This window comes from Cebus imitator, unplaced genomic scaffold, assembly GCF_001604975.1.
Source record: "Cebus imitator isolate Cc_AM_T3 unplaced genomic scaffold, Cebus_imitator-1.0 Scaffold681, whole genome shotgun sequence".
Lineage (NCBI taxonomy): Eukaryota > Metazoa > Chordata > Mammalia > Primates > Cebidae > Cebus > Cebus imitator.
This window is the reverse complement of record NW_016107996.1, coordinates 328,051-343,201: the sequence shown is the minus strand read 5'-3', so window position 1 is coordinate 343,201 and position 15,151 is coordinate 328,051. Positions and strand designations below refer to the sequence as shown.

The 15,151-nt window shown below is 41.6% G+C and overlaps 1 protein-coding gene across 7 annotated transcripts in view; it reads right to left on the bottom strand.

Moving 5' to 3' along the window:
- Positions 1–15,151, bottom strand: part of PGBD1 (piggyBac transposable element derived 1) — a 27,164-nt gene extending 12,013 nt beyond the window's left edge. Inside the window, exons 1-4 of one of the 7 annotated variants that reach the window (XM_017518463.2) lie at positions 14,818–15,151; positions 12,525–12,978; positions 11,052–11,208; positions 9,616–9,704 (exon numbers count right to left, since the gene is read on the bottom strand). In XM_017518463.2, the coding sequence (XP_017373952.1) occupies positions 9,616–9,704; positions 11,052–11,208; positions 12,525–12,962 (684 nt within the window). In that variant the 5' untranslated portion in view covers positions 12,963–12,978; positions 14,818–15,151. The remainder of the gene's footprint in view (positions 1–9,615; positions 9,705–11,051; positions 11,209–12,524; positions 12,979–14,817) is intronic. The other 6 variants (XM_017518464.2, XM_017518465.2, XM_017518462.2 and 3 more) reach the window with 6 other exon arrangements.

Below are 15,151 nucleotides of genomic sequence, written 5' to 3'. Positions count from 1 at the left end.
AGACGGGGTTTCACCATGTTGACCAGGATGGTCTCGATCTCTTGACCTCGTGATCCACCCACCTCGGCCTCCCAAAGTGCTGGGATTACAGGCTTGAGCCACCGCGCCCGGCGATACAGTCTATTCTTAACAATGTTCCATGTACTGATGAAATGAATGTGTATTCTGTAGCAGTTGGATGACATGTTCAGTAAATATCAGGGTTATTAGATCTAGTATGTAGTTTAATTCCACTGTTGCTTTGTTGACTTTCTGTCTGGATGATGTGTTAATTACTGAGATTGGGAGATTAAAATCTCCTACTATTATTGTAATGCAGTCTATCTCTCATTGTAGATCTATTAATGTTTTCTTTATATGCTTGGGAGCTCTGGTGTTGCATGCATAGTTATTTATAATCGTTATATACAGCCAGGCATGGTGTCTCACACCTGTAATCCAAGCACTTTGAGAGGTCAAGATCGGCAAATTACTTGAGTCCGGAAGTTCAAGGCCAGCCTGGGTAACATGGAAAAACCTCAGCCCTACAAAAAATTAGTTAGGCATGGTGGGGCATACCTGTGGTTTCGACTACTCGGCAGGCTGAGGTGGGAGGATCACTTGAGTTCAAGAGGCAGAAGTTGCAGTGAGCTGAAATGATACCAGTGCACTCCAGCCTCGGTGAATGACTGAAGCCTTGTCTCACACAACAACAACAAAGAAAAACCTCTATGGCTACACGATTTTCTCTTATAGTTTGCTTTCATTTGTTGCCTTCTATTTTTAGGAAGTTTGTTATAGGTTTTTGCATTGTAGTCATCATTTGACTTACAAAGAACACCTTTAGATATGTTATTTTAAAGAAATGACAACTTATCTCAGATCCCAAATACAAAAGTAGAAACAAAGGCAGAAACACACAGAAAAAAAATTATACACTTTAATTCTTCTGGATTCTGACTTTTCATTGTCTCAATTTATAACTTTATACTATCGCCGGGCGCGGTGGCTCAAGCCTGTAATCCCAGCACTTTGGGAGGCCGAGGTGGGTGGATCACAAAGTCAAGAGATCGAGACCATACTGGTCAACATGGTGAAACCCCATCTCTACTAAAAATACAAAAAATCAGCTGGGCATGGTGGCACATACCTGTAATCCCAGCTACTCAGGAGGCTGAGGCAGGAGAATTGCCTGAACCCAGGAGGCGGAGGTTGCGGTGAGCCGAGATCGCGCCATTGCACTCCAGCCTGGGTAACAAGAGNGGAGGTTGCGGTGAGCCGAGATCGCGCCATTGCACTCCAGCCTGGGTAACAAGAGCAAAACTCCGTCTCAAAAAAAAAATAAATAAATAAATAAATAACTTTATACTATCTATCTCTTAACAGGTTGCTAGCTATTATTATTTGTTTTGTTTTGTTTTGTTTTAAAAATACGGTCTCTCTGTCTCCTGTCCCCAGGTACAGAGTCAGGGTCTTACATATGGCCCAGGCTGGTCTCAAACTCCTAGTCTCAAGTGATCCTCCCACTTCAGCCTCCCAAAGAACTGGGTTTACAGGCATAGGCCACTGTGTTCAGTCCTATTATTGTTTTTGATAGGTATGTCTTGGGACTTCATAGTACATTTTTGAGTATATTGTATGTCACCATTACAGTAATAAAGTATTCTGGGTTTGTCCATGTACTTAATTTTATCAGTGACTTTTAGGGCTTCAAAAGTTTTCTTTATGTACATTAATCTTCTTTTCTTTTACACTGAAGAATTCCCTTTAGCATTTCTTATAAGATGGGTCTGGTGGTGGTATACTCTCTCAGCTTTTGTCTGGAAAAGACTTTGTCCTCCAAATATGAAAGATAATTTTCCTAGATACAATATTCTTGAATGTCAGTATTTTTCTTTGAGTACTTTGAAAATGTCATTCTACTTTCTCCTGGCCTGTATGATTGCCATTGAGAAGTCTGTTGCCAGATGAGTTGGAACTCCTTGCTTCTTCTCTTGCTGCGTTTAAGGTCCTCTCTTTTTCCTTGACCATTAAGAGTTTGATTATTACATGCTTTGAGGTAGTCTTACTTGGGATGACTCTGCTTGGTGTTCTCAGATCTTCCTGTACCTAGACATTTATATCTTTCCCAAGTTTTGCTAAGTTTCTTGTTATTATTTCTCTCTTTTTTAAAAAATAGATACAGGGTCGGCTGATGATCCAAGATGTCCAATTAGACACAACTCCAACACACAACACCCAGCGAGAGAGATGCAGAAATCCAGAGATCTCCTATCTCCAACCGAGGTACCAAGTGCACTTCAACAGTTCTGGTCCGATGGTGAGCAAGGCCCACTCAGGGCAGACTGAGGCAGGAAGGGGTGCTGCTTCACCCAGAAAGTACATCTGACTGGCGAGTCAGACATTCTCCTCTGGCACTCCGGTCCAGATACAGTGCTTTCCCCAAAGCCTCACCAATACACAGCACAGGGGATCTTTGCCAGTCAAGCGCCTGGAATTACAAGCACGGAGTTGAATAAGAGCCTGCAGACTGAGCTACTGCCCCGTCCCTCCACCCGGAGAGAGAAGGAGCTGTAAGCGGGAGCGGCTGGGCAGGCCCCTACCCCATGACCGGAGAGAGAGGAAGTTGAAAGAGGGAGACAGCCGGGTGCAGCTAGGTGGGTCCCTACCCTCCCCTACAAACAACAGAGGGCTGAAGCTCTGACTCTAGTGAGTCGCGCAGCCACTGCCACAGTCTGAGATGAACCCTGACTGATCCAGCCCAGTGGAGCAAGGGCACAACCCACCACTAGAGGGGTGGGACTGGGCTACATGTTTTAACAAAAACACAGGAAGCCTACGTAGCAACGGGACTGCATTCTTGACAACCCAGCAGCGCTTATAGGTCAGCAGAAGAGGCGGACCTAATCTCCCAGTATAAACAAAAAAGACACAGGAAGCTTCCCTAGTAACCTGAAGGAGTCCCTAGAAACCCAGTAGCACCTCCACAGGCAGATAAACGACCTCACCAAGCAGCTCCCTGACAACACAGCCAGGTAAATCCACAAAGATGGGAAAAAAACAGCGCAAAAAAAGATGAAACCATCAAAGACCAGAACACCTTTTCTCCTTCAAGGGATCACAACTCCCCAAGAACACAGCATCACAACTTGACCAAGGAGTGCGACAAACTGACAGAAACAGACTTCAGAAGGTGGATAATAACAAACTTTTCTGAGCTAAAGGAACACATTCTAACTCAATACAAAGAAACCAAAAACCTTGAAAAAAGGTTAGATGAAATGCTAACTAGAATAACCAGGTTAGAGAAGAACATAAACGACTTGATGGAGTTGAAAAAGCACAGCATGAGAACTGCACGAAGCAAACATAAGTTTTAATAGCCGAAACAATCAAGCAGAAGAAAGGATATCAGAGGTTGAAGATCAACTCAATGAAATAAAAAGAGAAGACAAGACAAGAGGAAAAAACAGTGAAGAGAAATGAACAAAGCCTCCAAGAAATATGGGATTATGTGAAAAGACCTAATCTACACTTGATTGGTGTACCTGAATATGATGGGGAGAATGAATCCAAGATGGAAAACACGCTCTAGGATATTATCCAGGAGAACTTCCCAAGCTTAGCAAGGCAGTCCAAATTTCAAATTCAAGAGAACTCCACAAAGATACTGCTCAAGAAGAGCAACCCCAAGGCACATAATCGTCAGATTCACCAGGGTTGAAATGAAGGAAAAAATGCTAAGGGCAGCCAGAGAGAAAGGTCAGGGCAGCCAGAGAGAAAGGTCGGGTCACCCACAGAGGGAAGCCAATCAGACTTACAGCAGATCTCTTGGCAGAAACCTTACAAGCCAGAAGAGAGTGTGGGCCAATATTCAACATCCTTAAAGAAAGGAACTTTCAACCCAGAATCTCATATCCAGCCCAACTAAGCTTCGTAAGTGAAGGAGAAATAAAATCCTTTACGGACAAGTAACTATTGAGAGATTTTGTCACCACCAGACCTGCCCTAAAAGAGCTCTTGAAAGAAACACTAAGCACGGAAACAAATACCAGACACTGCAAAAGCAAACCAGTTGGCAAAGACCAAAAATGCAATGAAGAAAATGAGTCAGCTAATGGGAAAGAAAACCAGCCAGTAACAAAATGGAAGCATAACATTCACACATAACAATATCAACATTGAATGTAAATGGCCTAAATGCCCCAATCAAAAGACACAGACTGGCAAACTGGATAAAAAGAACCCATTGAAGTACTGTACTCAGGAAACTCATCTCACATACAAAGACACACATAGACTCAAAATAAAGGGATGGAAGAAGATTTACCAAACAAATGGAGAACAAAAAAAAGTAGGGGTTGCAATCCTAATCTCTGATAAAATGGACTTGAAACTAACAAAGATCAAAAGAGACAAAGAAGGACACTACGTAATGGTAAAGGGATCAATCCAACAGGAAGAGCTAACTATCCTAAATATATACGCCCCCAACACAGGAGCACCGAGATACATAAAGCAAGTTCTTAACAACCTAAAACGAGATTTAGACTCCCACACAATACTAGTGGGAGACTTCAACACTCCACTGTCAATATTAGACAGATCAACGAGACAGAAAATTAACAAGGATATCCAGGACTTGAACGCAGAGCTGGACCAAGCAGACCTAATAGACACATACAGAACACTCCACCCCAAATCCACAGAATATACATTTTTCTCAGCACTACATTGCACTTACTCTAAAATTAACCACATCATTGGAAGCAAATCACTCCTCAGCAAATGCAAAAGAACAGAAATCATAACAAATAGTCTATCAGACCACAGTGCAATAACACACTCAAACCTGCACAACGACTTGGAAACTGAACAACTTGCCTCTGAGAGTTGACTGGATAAACAATGAAATGAAAGCAGAAATAAAGATGTTCTTTGAAACCAACCAGAATGAAGACACAACTTACCAGAATCTCTGGGACACCTTTAAAGCAGTGTCGTGAGGGAAATTTATAGCAATAAATGCCCACCAGAGAAGAGAGGAAAGATCTAAAATCGACACCCTATCATCAAAATTGAGATAGCTAGAGGAGCAAGAGCAAAAAAACTCAAAAGCTAGCAGAGGACAAGAAATAACTAAGATCAGAGCTGAACTGAAGGAGACAGAGACACAAAAACCCTTCAAAAAATCAATAAATCCAGGAGACGGTTTTTTGAAAAGATCAACAAAACAGACCACTAGCCAGATTAATAAAAAAGAAAAAGGAGAAGAATCAAATACGTGCAATAAAAAATGATAAAGGGGATATCACCACTGATCCCACAAAAATACAAACTAACATCAGAGATTACTACAAACAGCTCTACTCACATAAACCAGTAAACCAGGAAGAAATGGATAAATTCCTAGACACTTGTACTCTACCAAGACTAAACCAGGAGGAAGTTGAAACCCTGAATAGACCAATAACAAGGGCTGAAGTAGAGGCAGCAATCAATAGCCTAACAACAAAAAAAAGTCCAGGTCCGGATAGGTTCACAGCCGAATTCTAATAGACGTACAAAGAGGAGCTGGTTCCATTCCTTCTAAAACTGTATCAAACAATACAAAAGGAGGGAATCCTCCCTAGCTCGTTTTATGAGACCAACATCATCCTCATACCAAAACCAGGCAGAGACTCAACTAAAAAAGAAAACTTCAGGCCAATATCCAAGATGAACATCGAAGCAAAAATCTTCAATAAAATACTGGCAAACAGATTGGAACAGCACATCAAGAAGCTTATCCATCACGACCAAGGAGGCTTCATCCCAGGGCTGCAAGACTGGTCCAACATATGCAAATCCATAAATGTAATCCACCACATAAACAGAACCAAAGACAAAAATGACATGATTATCTCAACAGATGCAGAGAAGGCCTTCGATAAAATTCAACAGCCCTTCATGCTAAAAACTCTCAATAAACTAGGTATTGACGGAACGTATCATAAAATGATAAAAGCTATATATGACAAACCTACAGCCAATATCATACTGAACAGGCAAAAGCTGGAAAAATTCCCTTTGAAATCAGGCACTAGACAAGGATGCCCTCTCTCACCACTCCTATTCAACATAGTATTGGAAGTTCTAGCCAGAGCAATCAGGCAAGAAAAAGAAATAAAGGGTATTCAATTAGGAAAGGGGGAAGTCAAACTGTCTCTATTTGCAGATGACATGATTGTATATCTAGAAGGCCCCATCGTCTCAGCCCCAAATCTTCTCAAACTGATAAGCAACTTCAGCAAAGTCTCAGGATACAAAATCAATGTGCATAAATCACAAGCATTTCTATATACCAATAACAGACAGACAGCAAATCAGGAGCGAACTCCCACTCACAATTGCTACAAAGAGAATAAAATACCTAGGAATACTTAACTAACAAAGGATGTAAAGGACCTCTTCAAGGAGAAGTACAAACCACTGCTCAACGAAATAAGAGAGGACACAAACAGATGGAGAAACATTCCATGCTCATGGTTAGGAAGAATCAGTATTGTGAAAATGGCCATACTGCCCAAAGTAATCTATAGATTCAACACTATCCCCATCAAGCTACCAATGACCCTCTTCGCAGAACTGGAAAAAACCACTTTAAACTTCATATGGAATCACAAGAGACCCCACATAGCCAAGACAATCCTAAGCAAAAAGAACAAAGCTGGAGGCATCACACTGCCAGACTTCAAACTATACTACAAGGCTACAGTAATCAAAACAGCATGGTACTGGAACCAAAACAGAGACATAGACCAATGGAACAGAACAGAGACCCCAGAAGAAACACCATGCATCTACAACCATCTGATCTTTGACAAACCCAGCAAAAACAAGCAATGGGGAAAGGACTCCATATTTAATAAATGGTGTTGGGAAAACTGGCTAGCAATGTGCAGAAAGCAGAAACTGGACCCCTACCTGTCATCTTACACTAAAATTAACTCCCGATGGATCAAAGATTTAAACATAAAACCTAACACCATAAAAACACTAGAAGCAAATGTAGGCAAAACCATTCAGGACAGAGGCATAGGCAAGGACTTCATGACTAAAACACCAAAAGCAATGGCAATAAAAGCCAAGATAGACAAATGAGATCTAATTAAACTCCAGAGCTTCTGTACAGCAAAAGAAACAATCATTAGAGCAAATCAGCAACCAAAAGAATGGGAAAAAACTTTTGCAATCTACCCATCTGACAAAGAGCTAATATCCAGAATCTACAGAGAACAAAAACAGATATACAAGAAAGAAAAAAACAACCCTATTCAAAAGTGGGCGAACGATATGAACACTTTTCAAAAGAAGACATATATGAGGCCAAGAAACATATGAAAAAATGCTCATCATCACTGGTCATTAGAGAAATGCAAATCAAAACCATACTGAGATAGCATCTCACGCCAGTTAGAATGGCGATCATTAAAAACTCTGGAGACAACAGATGCTGGAGTGGATGCGGAGAAATAGGAACACTCCTACACAGCTGGTGGGAGTGTAAATTAGTTCAACCATTATGGAAGACAGTGTGGCAATTTCTCAAGGATCTAGAAATAGAAATTCCATTTGACCCAGCAATCCCATTACTGGGTATATACCCAAAGAACTATAAATTGTTCTACTATAAGGACACAAGCACAGGTATATTCATTGCAGCCCTATGTACAATAGCAAAGACCTGGAACCAACCCAAATGCCCATCAATGATAGACTGGCCAAAGAAAATGTGGTACATATACACCATGGAATACTACGCAGCCATAAAAAAACGATGAGTTCGTGTCCTTTGTAGGGACTGCATGAATCTGCAAACCATCATTCTCATCAAACTAACACAAGAACAGAAAGCCAACCACTTATGTTCTCACTTATCATAGGCGGGTGCTGAACGAGAACACATGGACTCAGGGAGAGGAACATCACACACTGAGGGCAGTTGGCGGGGGTAGGGGAGAGACAGTGGGGGGTGGGAAGGAAGGGGGAGTGGGGAGGGATAACATGGGGAGAAATGCCAGATATAATATGCACCTAAAGTAAAATAAATAAATTAAAAAAAAATAGATACAGGATCTTGCTGTGTTGCTCAGGCTGGTCTCAAACTCCTGGTCTCAAGCAACCCTCCTGACTTGGCCTCCCAAAGTGCTGGGATTATAGGTGAGAGGCACTATACCCAGCCTGTTATTTCTTTGAATAAGCTTCCTATTCTTGCCCTTGCTCAGCTCCAAGAGCTGGCTGTTTAAAGGACGACTGCCTCTAATGTTTGGTCTCTTTGCACATACTTGGTTCTCCATCATTCCACCTTCTGCCATGAGCTGAAGCAGCATGAGATCCTCCAGATAGGCTGATGATCTTGGACTTCTCAGGTTACAAAATTCTGAGCTAAATAAACCTCTTTTAAAAATAAATTACCCAGTCTCAGGAATTCTGTTATTAGCAACACAAAATGGACTAAGACAGAGCCTATTTCCAACTCAGGTCACATTCACAGGTACTTGGGGTTAGGATTTCCATACATCTTTTGGAGGGACACAATTCAATTTACAACATCTAAGCCCTACTTCATTTAAGGGCCCCACTTTCTCTGTCTAGCCTTGTATTATTTGACTCAATACTAGTTTCATTCCTCTGTCCACCTATACCATTGCCCTATGATTTTCCTGGACTTCTGATCTTATTCCTCCTTAATTTTAACTTAATACTAATTATACTTCAGTGCAAACACCTATGTTGTTATTTCCTTAGTTATAATCATGTCAAATACTTGCATTTTGAAACACTACTTTTAAAATAAAAAACTTTTTTGTTTCTACATTATACCATTATATTACATTTAAGGAAATGATGTTGATTTTTAAAATGTGTATGAGTAGGTTTTATTTTCTAGACACTTCTTTTCAGGAATTGTTTGTTAATAACAGGAGACACTGGGTCTGATATGATTAAAAACCAATTAGAAGCCATAGAAGAGAACTGAGCCAGGAGAGAAACCCATAAAGACAGTGTCTTGAGGAAACTCATGTGGCAGCAGTGTGCAAGAGGACTTAAATGGGAGACTTAAATTTTATTGTAAATAAATAACTAGGAAAATGAATGAGCCACTGAGAGAATTAAAAAAAAAAAGTCCATCTTGTGAGGATGTTAAGTATTCCCTTGTAGATATAGAATTTCCATTATTATCACCAAACATTAATTGGATATGTGCTGAATGTAAAGTAGTATGAGAAAGGGCCTTTGTTCTCAGGCTGGGGAAAGAAACCAGAGACTTCAAAAGAGAAAATATCAGTTATTGAGTGTCAGATGAGCAGAGTACTTTCTGAAACCAGGGGCCTCACTCCATCCCTCACTCCCATGCCTTTAGATTTGGACATGCCTCCTAAACAAGGTGTGAAATGAAGCAATGAATGGCATGTAAACAATACAAGATCCTTGAATGATGCAACACACTCTGTGATATTCTGTGACAAGGTGAAGGCAGAGGAACTGTGCCACCTGAATGGCTCTCAGTAGGATAAGTGTGAGCCAAGATAAGGGCAAGGAACACTAGGTGAGGGAGAAAGACCACTACTGACATTCCTACATCCTGCTCACCTGGGACCTGACTGGGTTAAACACAGGCATTGCAGCCTTGTCTCTGTGATTTTTTTCATGGAGATGAGCTGATCCTTGGGAAACAGGCCCTGTAGAGAGAGAAGGCAAGAGTCCTAAATGAGACACACTGGCCTTTAGGGTACCATTTTTGGAGACCCAGCCTTTTTCCCCAAAGTTCTTATGTTTGTTAAACACTCAAGAACTAAGACGTAGACTTTACTGTGTAAGATAGAGAATCACAACTGCTTTCTGTCAGAAATTCTAAAATTCTGCAACTTTAGGGTCTCTCAACCAAAAACTTAAGTGGGATTTATGAACTCATAAGGTGCTTTACAGTCGTGCACTTTTACATAAAGAAAAAATAAAAATCATAAAGGAAAAGATGATAAAGGAAAGATCAAGCAGAGAACACAGAGACAAAAGGATGTGGAGAGCAGTGAGATGAGACAGAGGAGAAAAAGGAAAGCAGAAGAAAGGAAGATTAAAAAGAGAGACAGAAAGTAAAGATGTTTTAAAAAATAGAGAAGAGATGTTAGCCATGAACTAGAAAAACTGTTAGGAGGTACTGATCCCACAGGACCAACAGTAATCAAAATGGCGATGATGACTGCACAATGCCAGCCACTGTGCTGTTACTTTAAAAGATTATTTCCAATCCTCAAAATAATCAAGAAGGTCCAAATTATTGCCTTCATATATCCTAAGCACATTGAGAAGAATCACAGCTGAGTGCAGAGTACACACAGAGATCAAACAGATAACTGTTTACTACTTGAATGACCCGTTCATTAAACGACTTGCCTAAGTCACACAGTTGGCAGATGGCAGAGTACAAAATTACCAAATGAAGAGCACATGTGGTAATTCTAACCCAAAAATATAAAACAGAACATCACTTTTTTTTGTTCTGCTTTTCTTTGCTTCCATCATGGATCACTATGGAATCTTTTTATTACTGTTGTTTCATTTCTAGAAGGAATAAAGTTTGCTGGAAAAAAAACAGCCTTGCCCTGATTCACTGTTACTATTATAAATAGTCGTCCACAACACATACATACTAAACAAACCAGCTTAAAAAGCACAGTGTAAAATAAAGCAGGTCTTTAAGTTTGTTCAAATACAGGGTTAGACAAAAAAATACAACTTGATGTTGGTCAAAGGGTACAAACTTGCAGTTATAAGATGAATAAGTTCTGGAAACAACTTACAGCATGGTGACTATAGTTAGTAATAATGTATTGTATATTTGAAATTTCATGACAGTGGATCTTAGGAATTCTTACCACACACACAGACACACACAAAAGGTAACTGTGAGATATATGTTAGTTTGTGGTAATCATTTCACAGTGTATCAAACTTGAGGACAAGAAGGCCGTGCAAGTGTCAGTGGCCAGCTCCCAGTGTCCTCACTAAGGTCACTCTCTAGGACTCACCGCTAACTTCTTGTGGGTTCTCTTGAGTAAGCTGTGGAGGTTCACACTTCAGGGTGCTTACCCCAGGCAGGAGCTGGAGTCTCTGGCACTCCAAAGAGACTCCTTGGTATTCTGTCACCATTGGGCACATGTCTTGTCCCTGAAAATAGACAGAGGCCTAAAAATAAAAGATTTACTTTGAAAAGGCATGCATATATGGACTGCATGCTAAGAGCCAGGCACTGTTCTATATGCTAGGGATACAGCAGCAAACAAGGCAGAAAAGACAGGAAAGGATCCCAGCCCAGAAAAACAAAAACAACAAACAAGTGGATGTTTAAACTAGCTGGTGAAAATTTAATGAGGAACAGGATATGTACACTGTCTCAAAATGTCTCCCACAGATTACTTAGTAATTATAAAGGGGAAAAAGGTAACTTTCTAGTGGAGAAATCTGACAGGTACCACTATAACCTCATCAGTAAAGGGACAAATCATCACTATGCGCCTCTGAAGTGATGCACTGAGAATACAGCATTACCTCTGTGGTATTGTAGCCAAAATATGCAATCTGAATCTGATCATGAGAAAATATATGACAAACTCAAATTGAGGGATATTCTCCAAAAAATTAAATGTACTCTTCAAAAACAACGATGGCATAACAAAGAAAGACAGCAGCTACTCCAGATTCACAAAGATTAGTGGTACAGCAGCTAAGTACAATATGTGATGCTGGCTTGTATCCTGAATCAGAAAAAAAAAATTACCATAAAGAGCATTATTAGGGTAACATGGCAAAATATGAGTAAGGACTAAGTTTATATCATAACAATTTTAATTTCCCTAAACTTGATATTTGTATTCTGGTTATACAAGAGAATGCCCTCACTCTTCAGAAATACACACTGAATGGCCAGGTGCAGTGGTTCATGCCTGTAATCCCAGTGTTTTGAAAGGCCAAGGCAGCAGGATCACTTGAGGCCAGAAGTTCAAGACTAGCGTAGGCAATATAGCAAGACCCCACCCCCTCTACAAAAAATGGTGGCATGTACCTGTAGTCCCAGCTACTCAGGAGCCAGAGGTGGGAGGATTGCCTGAGCCTTCCACCATTGCAGTTCAAGGCTGCAATGAGGCTATGATCGCACCACTGCACTCCAGCCTGGGCAACAGAATGACATAAAGGGGTGTAGTGTTTGCAACTGACTCTCAAATGGTTTGAGAAAAAAAATACTGCATGTGTATACGTATGTATGTGTGTGTATATATACGCATATCAGAGGGGAGTGCACTTCCTTGCACAAGAGGGTACACAACAAGGGGACTTCATGAAACAGATGTTAACAACTGGCAGATTTGGATGAAGAGTTTACAGGAGTTCTCTATTCCAATACTTTTATAAATTAGAAATTATTTCAAAATAAAAAGTTAAAAATAAACTGAAACGTGTCCCCCTTTTCTTCTCCCACATCATCACACACATTCTCTTCCCACCTGTTGTCCTGTGTCTCCACTTCCTGTCTCTAGATTCTCCAGTACTGTCACTGCTTCCTCTCCACTTTCCAGAGGGTATGTCTTCATAAAGGGCTGGAGCTCCTTGGGCAAGATGGTCAGGAACTGCTCCAGCACCAGCAGTTCCATTATCTGTTCCTTGGTGTGCATCTCTGGTCTCAGCCATTGATGACAAAGTTCTCGGAGTTGGGCCAGAGCTTCCCGGGGTCCAGGAGCCTCCTGATAGCAGAACTGCCGAAAGCGCAGGCGGCAAATCTCCTGAGTGTGGGAGCTGTTCTCCTGTGAGTTACACACCTGCTCCCAGGTGGGATCTTCCTCCTTCACTTTCACAAGGCCGTCTTCATTTTCAGGAGCAGGGCCTGGCAAAGCTTGATACATGTTGAGCTTAGAAGCTGAAGGTTCACTCAGCTTGGGGTCCATATTCAGAAATACAGATCTGAGGCATAAGAATTGATCAGCAACATGCAAATTATAAGAGCTACAAAACGGTATGTGACCTACTTGTATTCTGTCCCCATTGCAGGTAATGTTCAAAAGCTGAGCCTGCTTGCTTCTATTACCAGTGAAATGAATCAAAAGTCTATCTTGATCTAGTACTAACATGGCTGAGTCCAGAGGTAAGGGATGTAGGGTATAAGGGAAGAAGGGTCAGCAATAAGAAGGCTTGAGCAGCTTGCACATTAGCTAGGAAAAAGGTATGTTTTTACCCACTGAGGAGCCAGATGGCTGCCTTCATGGACAAACAATACAGTCTCAAAGGTCATCTGTATCTATGTATCTCTCATTGAATATTTCACTTTAAATGTAGGTGTAACAGACTGTCCAAAGTCTCCCATCCTCAAATACCTTTTGTGATGAGATTTTGCCACTGTTCACATCAAGGGGTGGAATCTATTTTTCCTTCCCTTGAATCTGTTCTGGCCTATGACTTGGTTTAACCAAAGGAATATGGGAGAAACAACATTGTAAGAGGGAGTGCTGCTGTAGCTCTTGGCTTACTGCCATGAGACTGCCATGCTGTCAAGAAGCCCAAGCTAGCTATGTAGAGGTCACGTGGATGAGAATCTAAACGCCCAAGCTAAAGCCCTACTGGGCCTAGTGCTCAGATAATTCTCCAGGTGAATGCAGTTGTATTAGTAACTCCAGGTAAGACCAGCAGAACTGCCTAGTCAAACCATAGAATCCTGTGGAATAATAAGCTGAGTTTCCTTTCTGCCACTTAAGTTTGGAGTTTTATTTTTGATGCAACAATACATAACTGAAACAGGAGACATGCATCAAGTTCCTTTTTCCCTCTCTACATTTTTCCTTTGGGATCTCCTTAGTCCCAATTTCAATATATCTCGGTTCTAAGAAGACTCAAATCTTTGGCTCCAGCTTGCTTTCTTCAATCCAAACCCACAACTTGAAATGCCAGCAGCTGTAGGCCTCTCCTGCACTATAATTTCAACAGATCCCAAACAGATCAGAGTCCCTCAAAGCCACACTCACTCTGTATTTCTCCATTTCTACTGGCATCACCATCATCTTCCATGCATTCAATGTTTTTAAAAGCCTCTATATACAATCAGTGAGTCCAGTCAATTCTTAAAAACGCCTCTTGCAGCCATTCCTTCCTTCTTATTCTTTTACTATCATTTTCCTTCACTGTCACAATAATGTTCTGCTATGGTATTCCTGCCTAACTCCTTGCTTCTATGGTCACTGGGTTAATATTTCCTTAAAGCACAATTCTGACCATATTCAACATACCTCACACACATTAAACACATACAAAGTTTTCATTAAACTCGTTGAAGTAAATTCATACTCCCCAGGATCTAATCTCTACTGGGTTTTGATGACATGTTTGTCACTCAATAAACATTTGCGAAGCACTTCATTATTTTCCAGGCATAAAGCTAACTCTGGAATAAATGACTTAGTTTCCTACTTTGAAGAAAACCACGGTCTTCCCAAATTCCCTGTGTCACTGACATGCTAAGTTCTTTTTTTTTTTTTTTTTACCCACTCTGTACAGTCAGGACCGCCCTTTTAAGGGTAAATTCCCAAGGCCCAGTGCAAAAGTTCTCTGTAAAACCCTCCCTGGCCACCCCTAACCCTAACAGATAGACAGGAAAACTAAGCCACAGGTAGAGATGGGGTGTTCCCATGGAAAAGGGCACCCAACCCTCATCTCCTCCATCTCATATTACAGACCACCCACCCCACCCCCACTCGGCTTCTTGAGAACAGGGGTTTCTCGCTGCACAGACACCACAAGCCCGGCACGTACCTGGTATTCAGCAAACACTGGTGGGCTTCTTCACGAATGCACGTAGAGCACCCAGATCCCAGCAGCCAGCACCCTCAGGCGCGCCCCTGAACGTACTTTTCTGAGATTACACCCAGCATCCAGCACCGCGCCAGGCACTCAATACCCGCGTATCTAATTGTTGGTTAATGGACCAACAGTGCAGGAACGCGCACAACAAAGACGTGGCCGACCTCGTGAAAGGCTCCCGCGGGAGCACAGAGGCCCGAGGCCCCCTAGTCGAGAGCGCCGGTCTCCTCAGAGGACGGGCCGCGGGGCTGGCGGGAGCTGGTCCGGCGGGGGGAAGCAGTGCCGG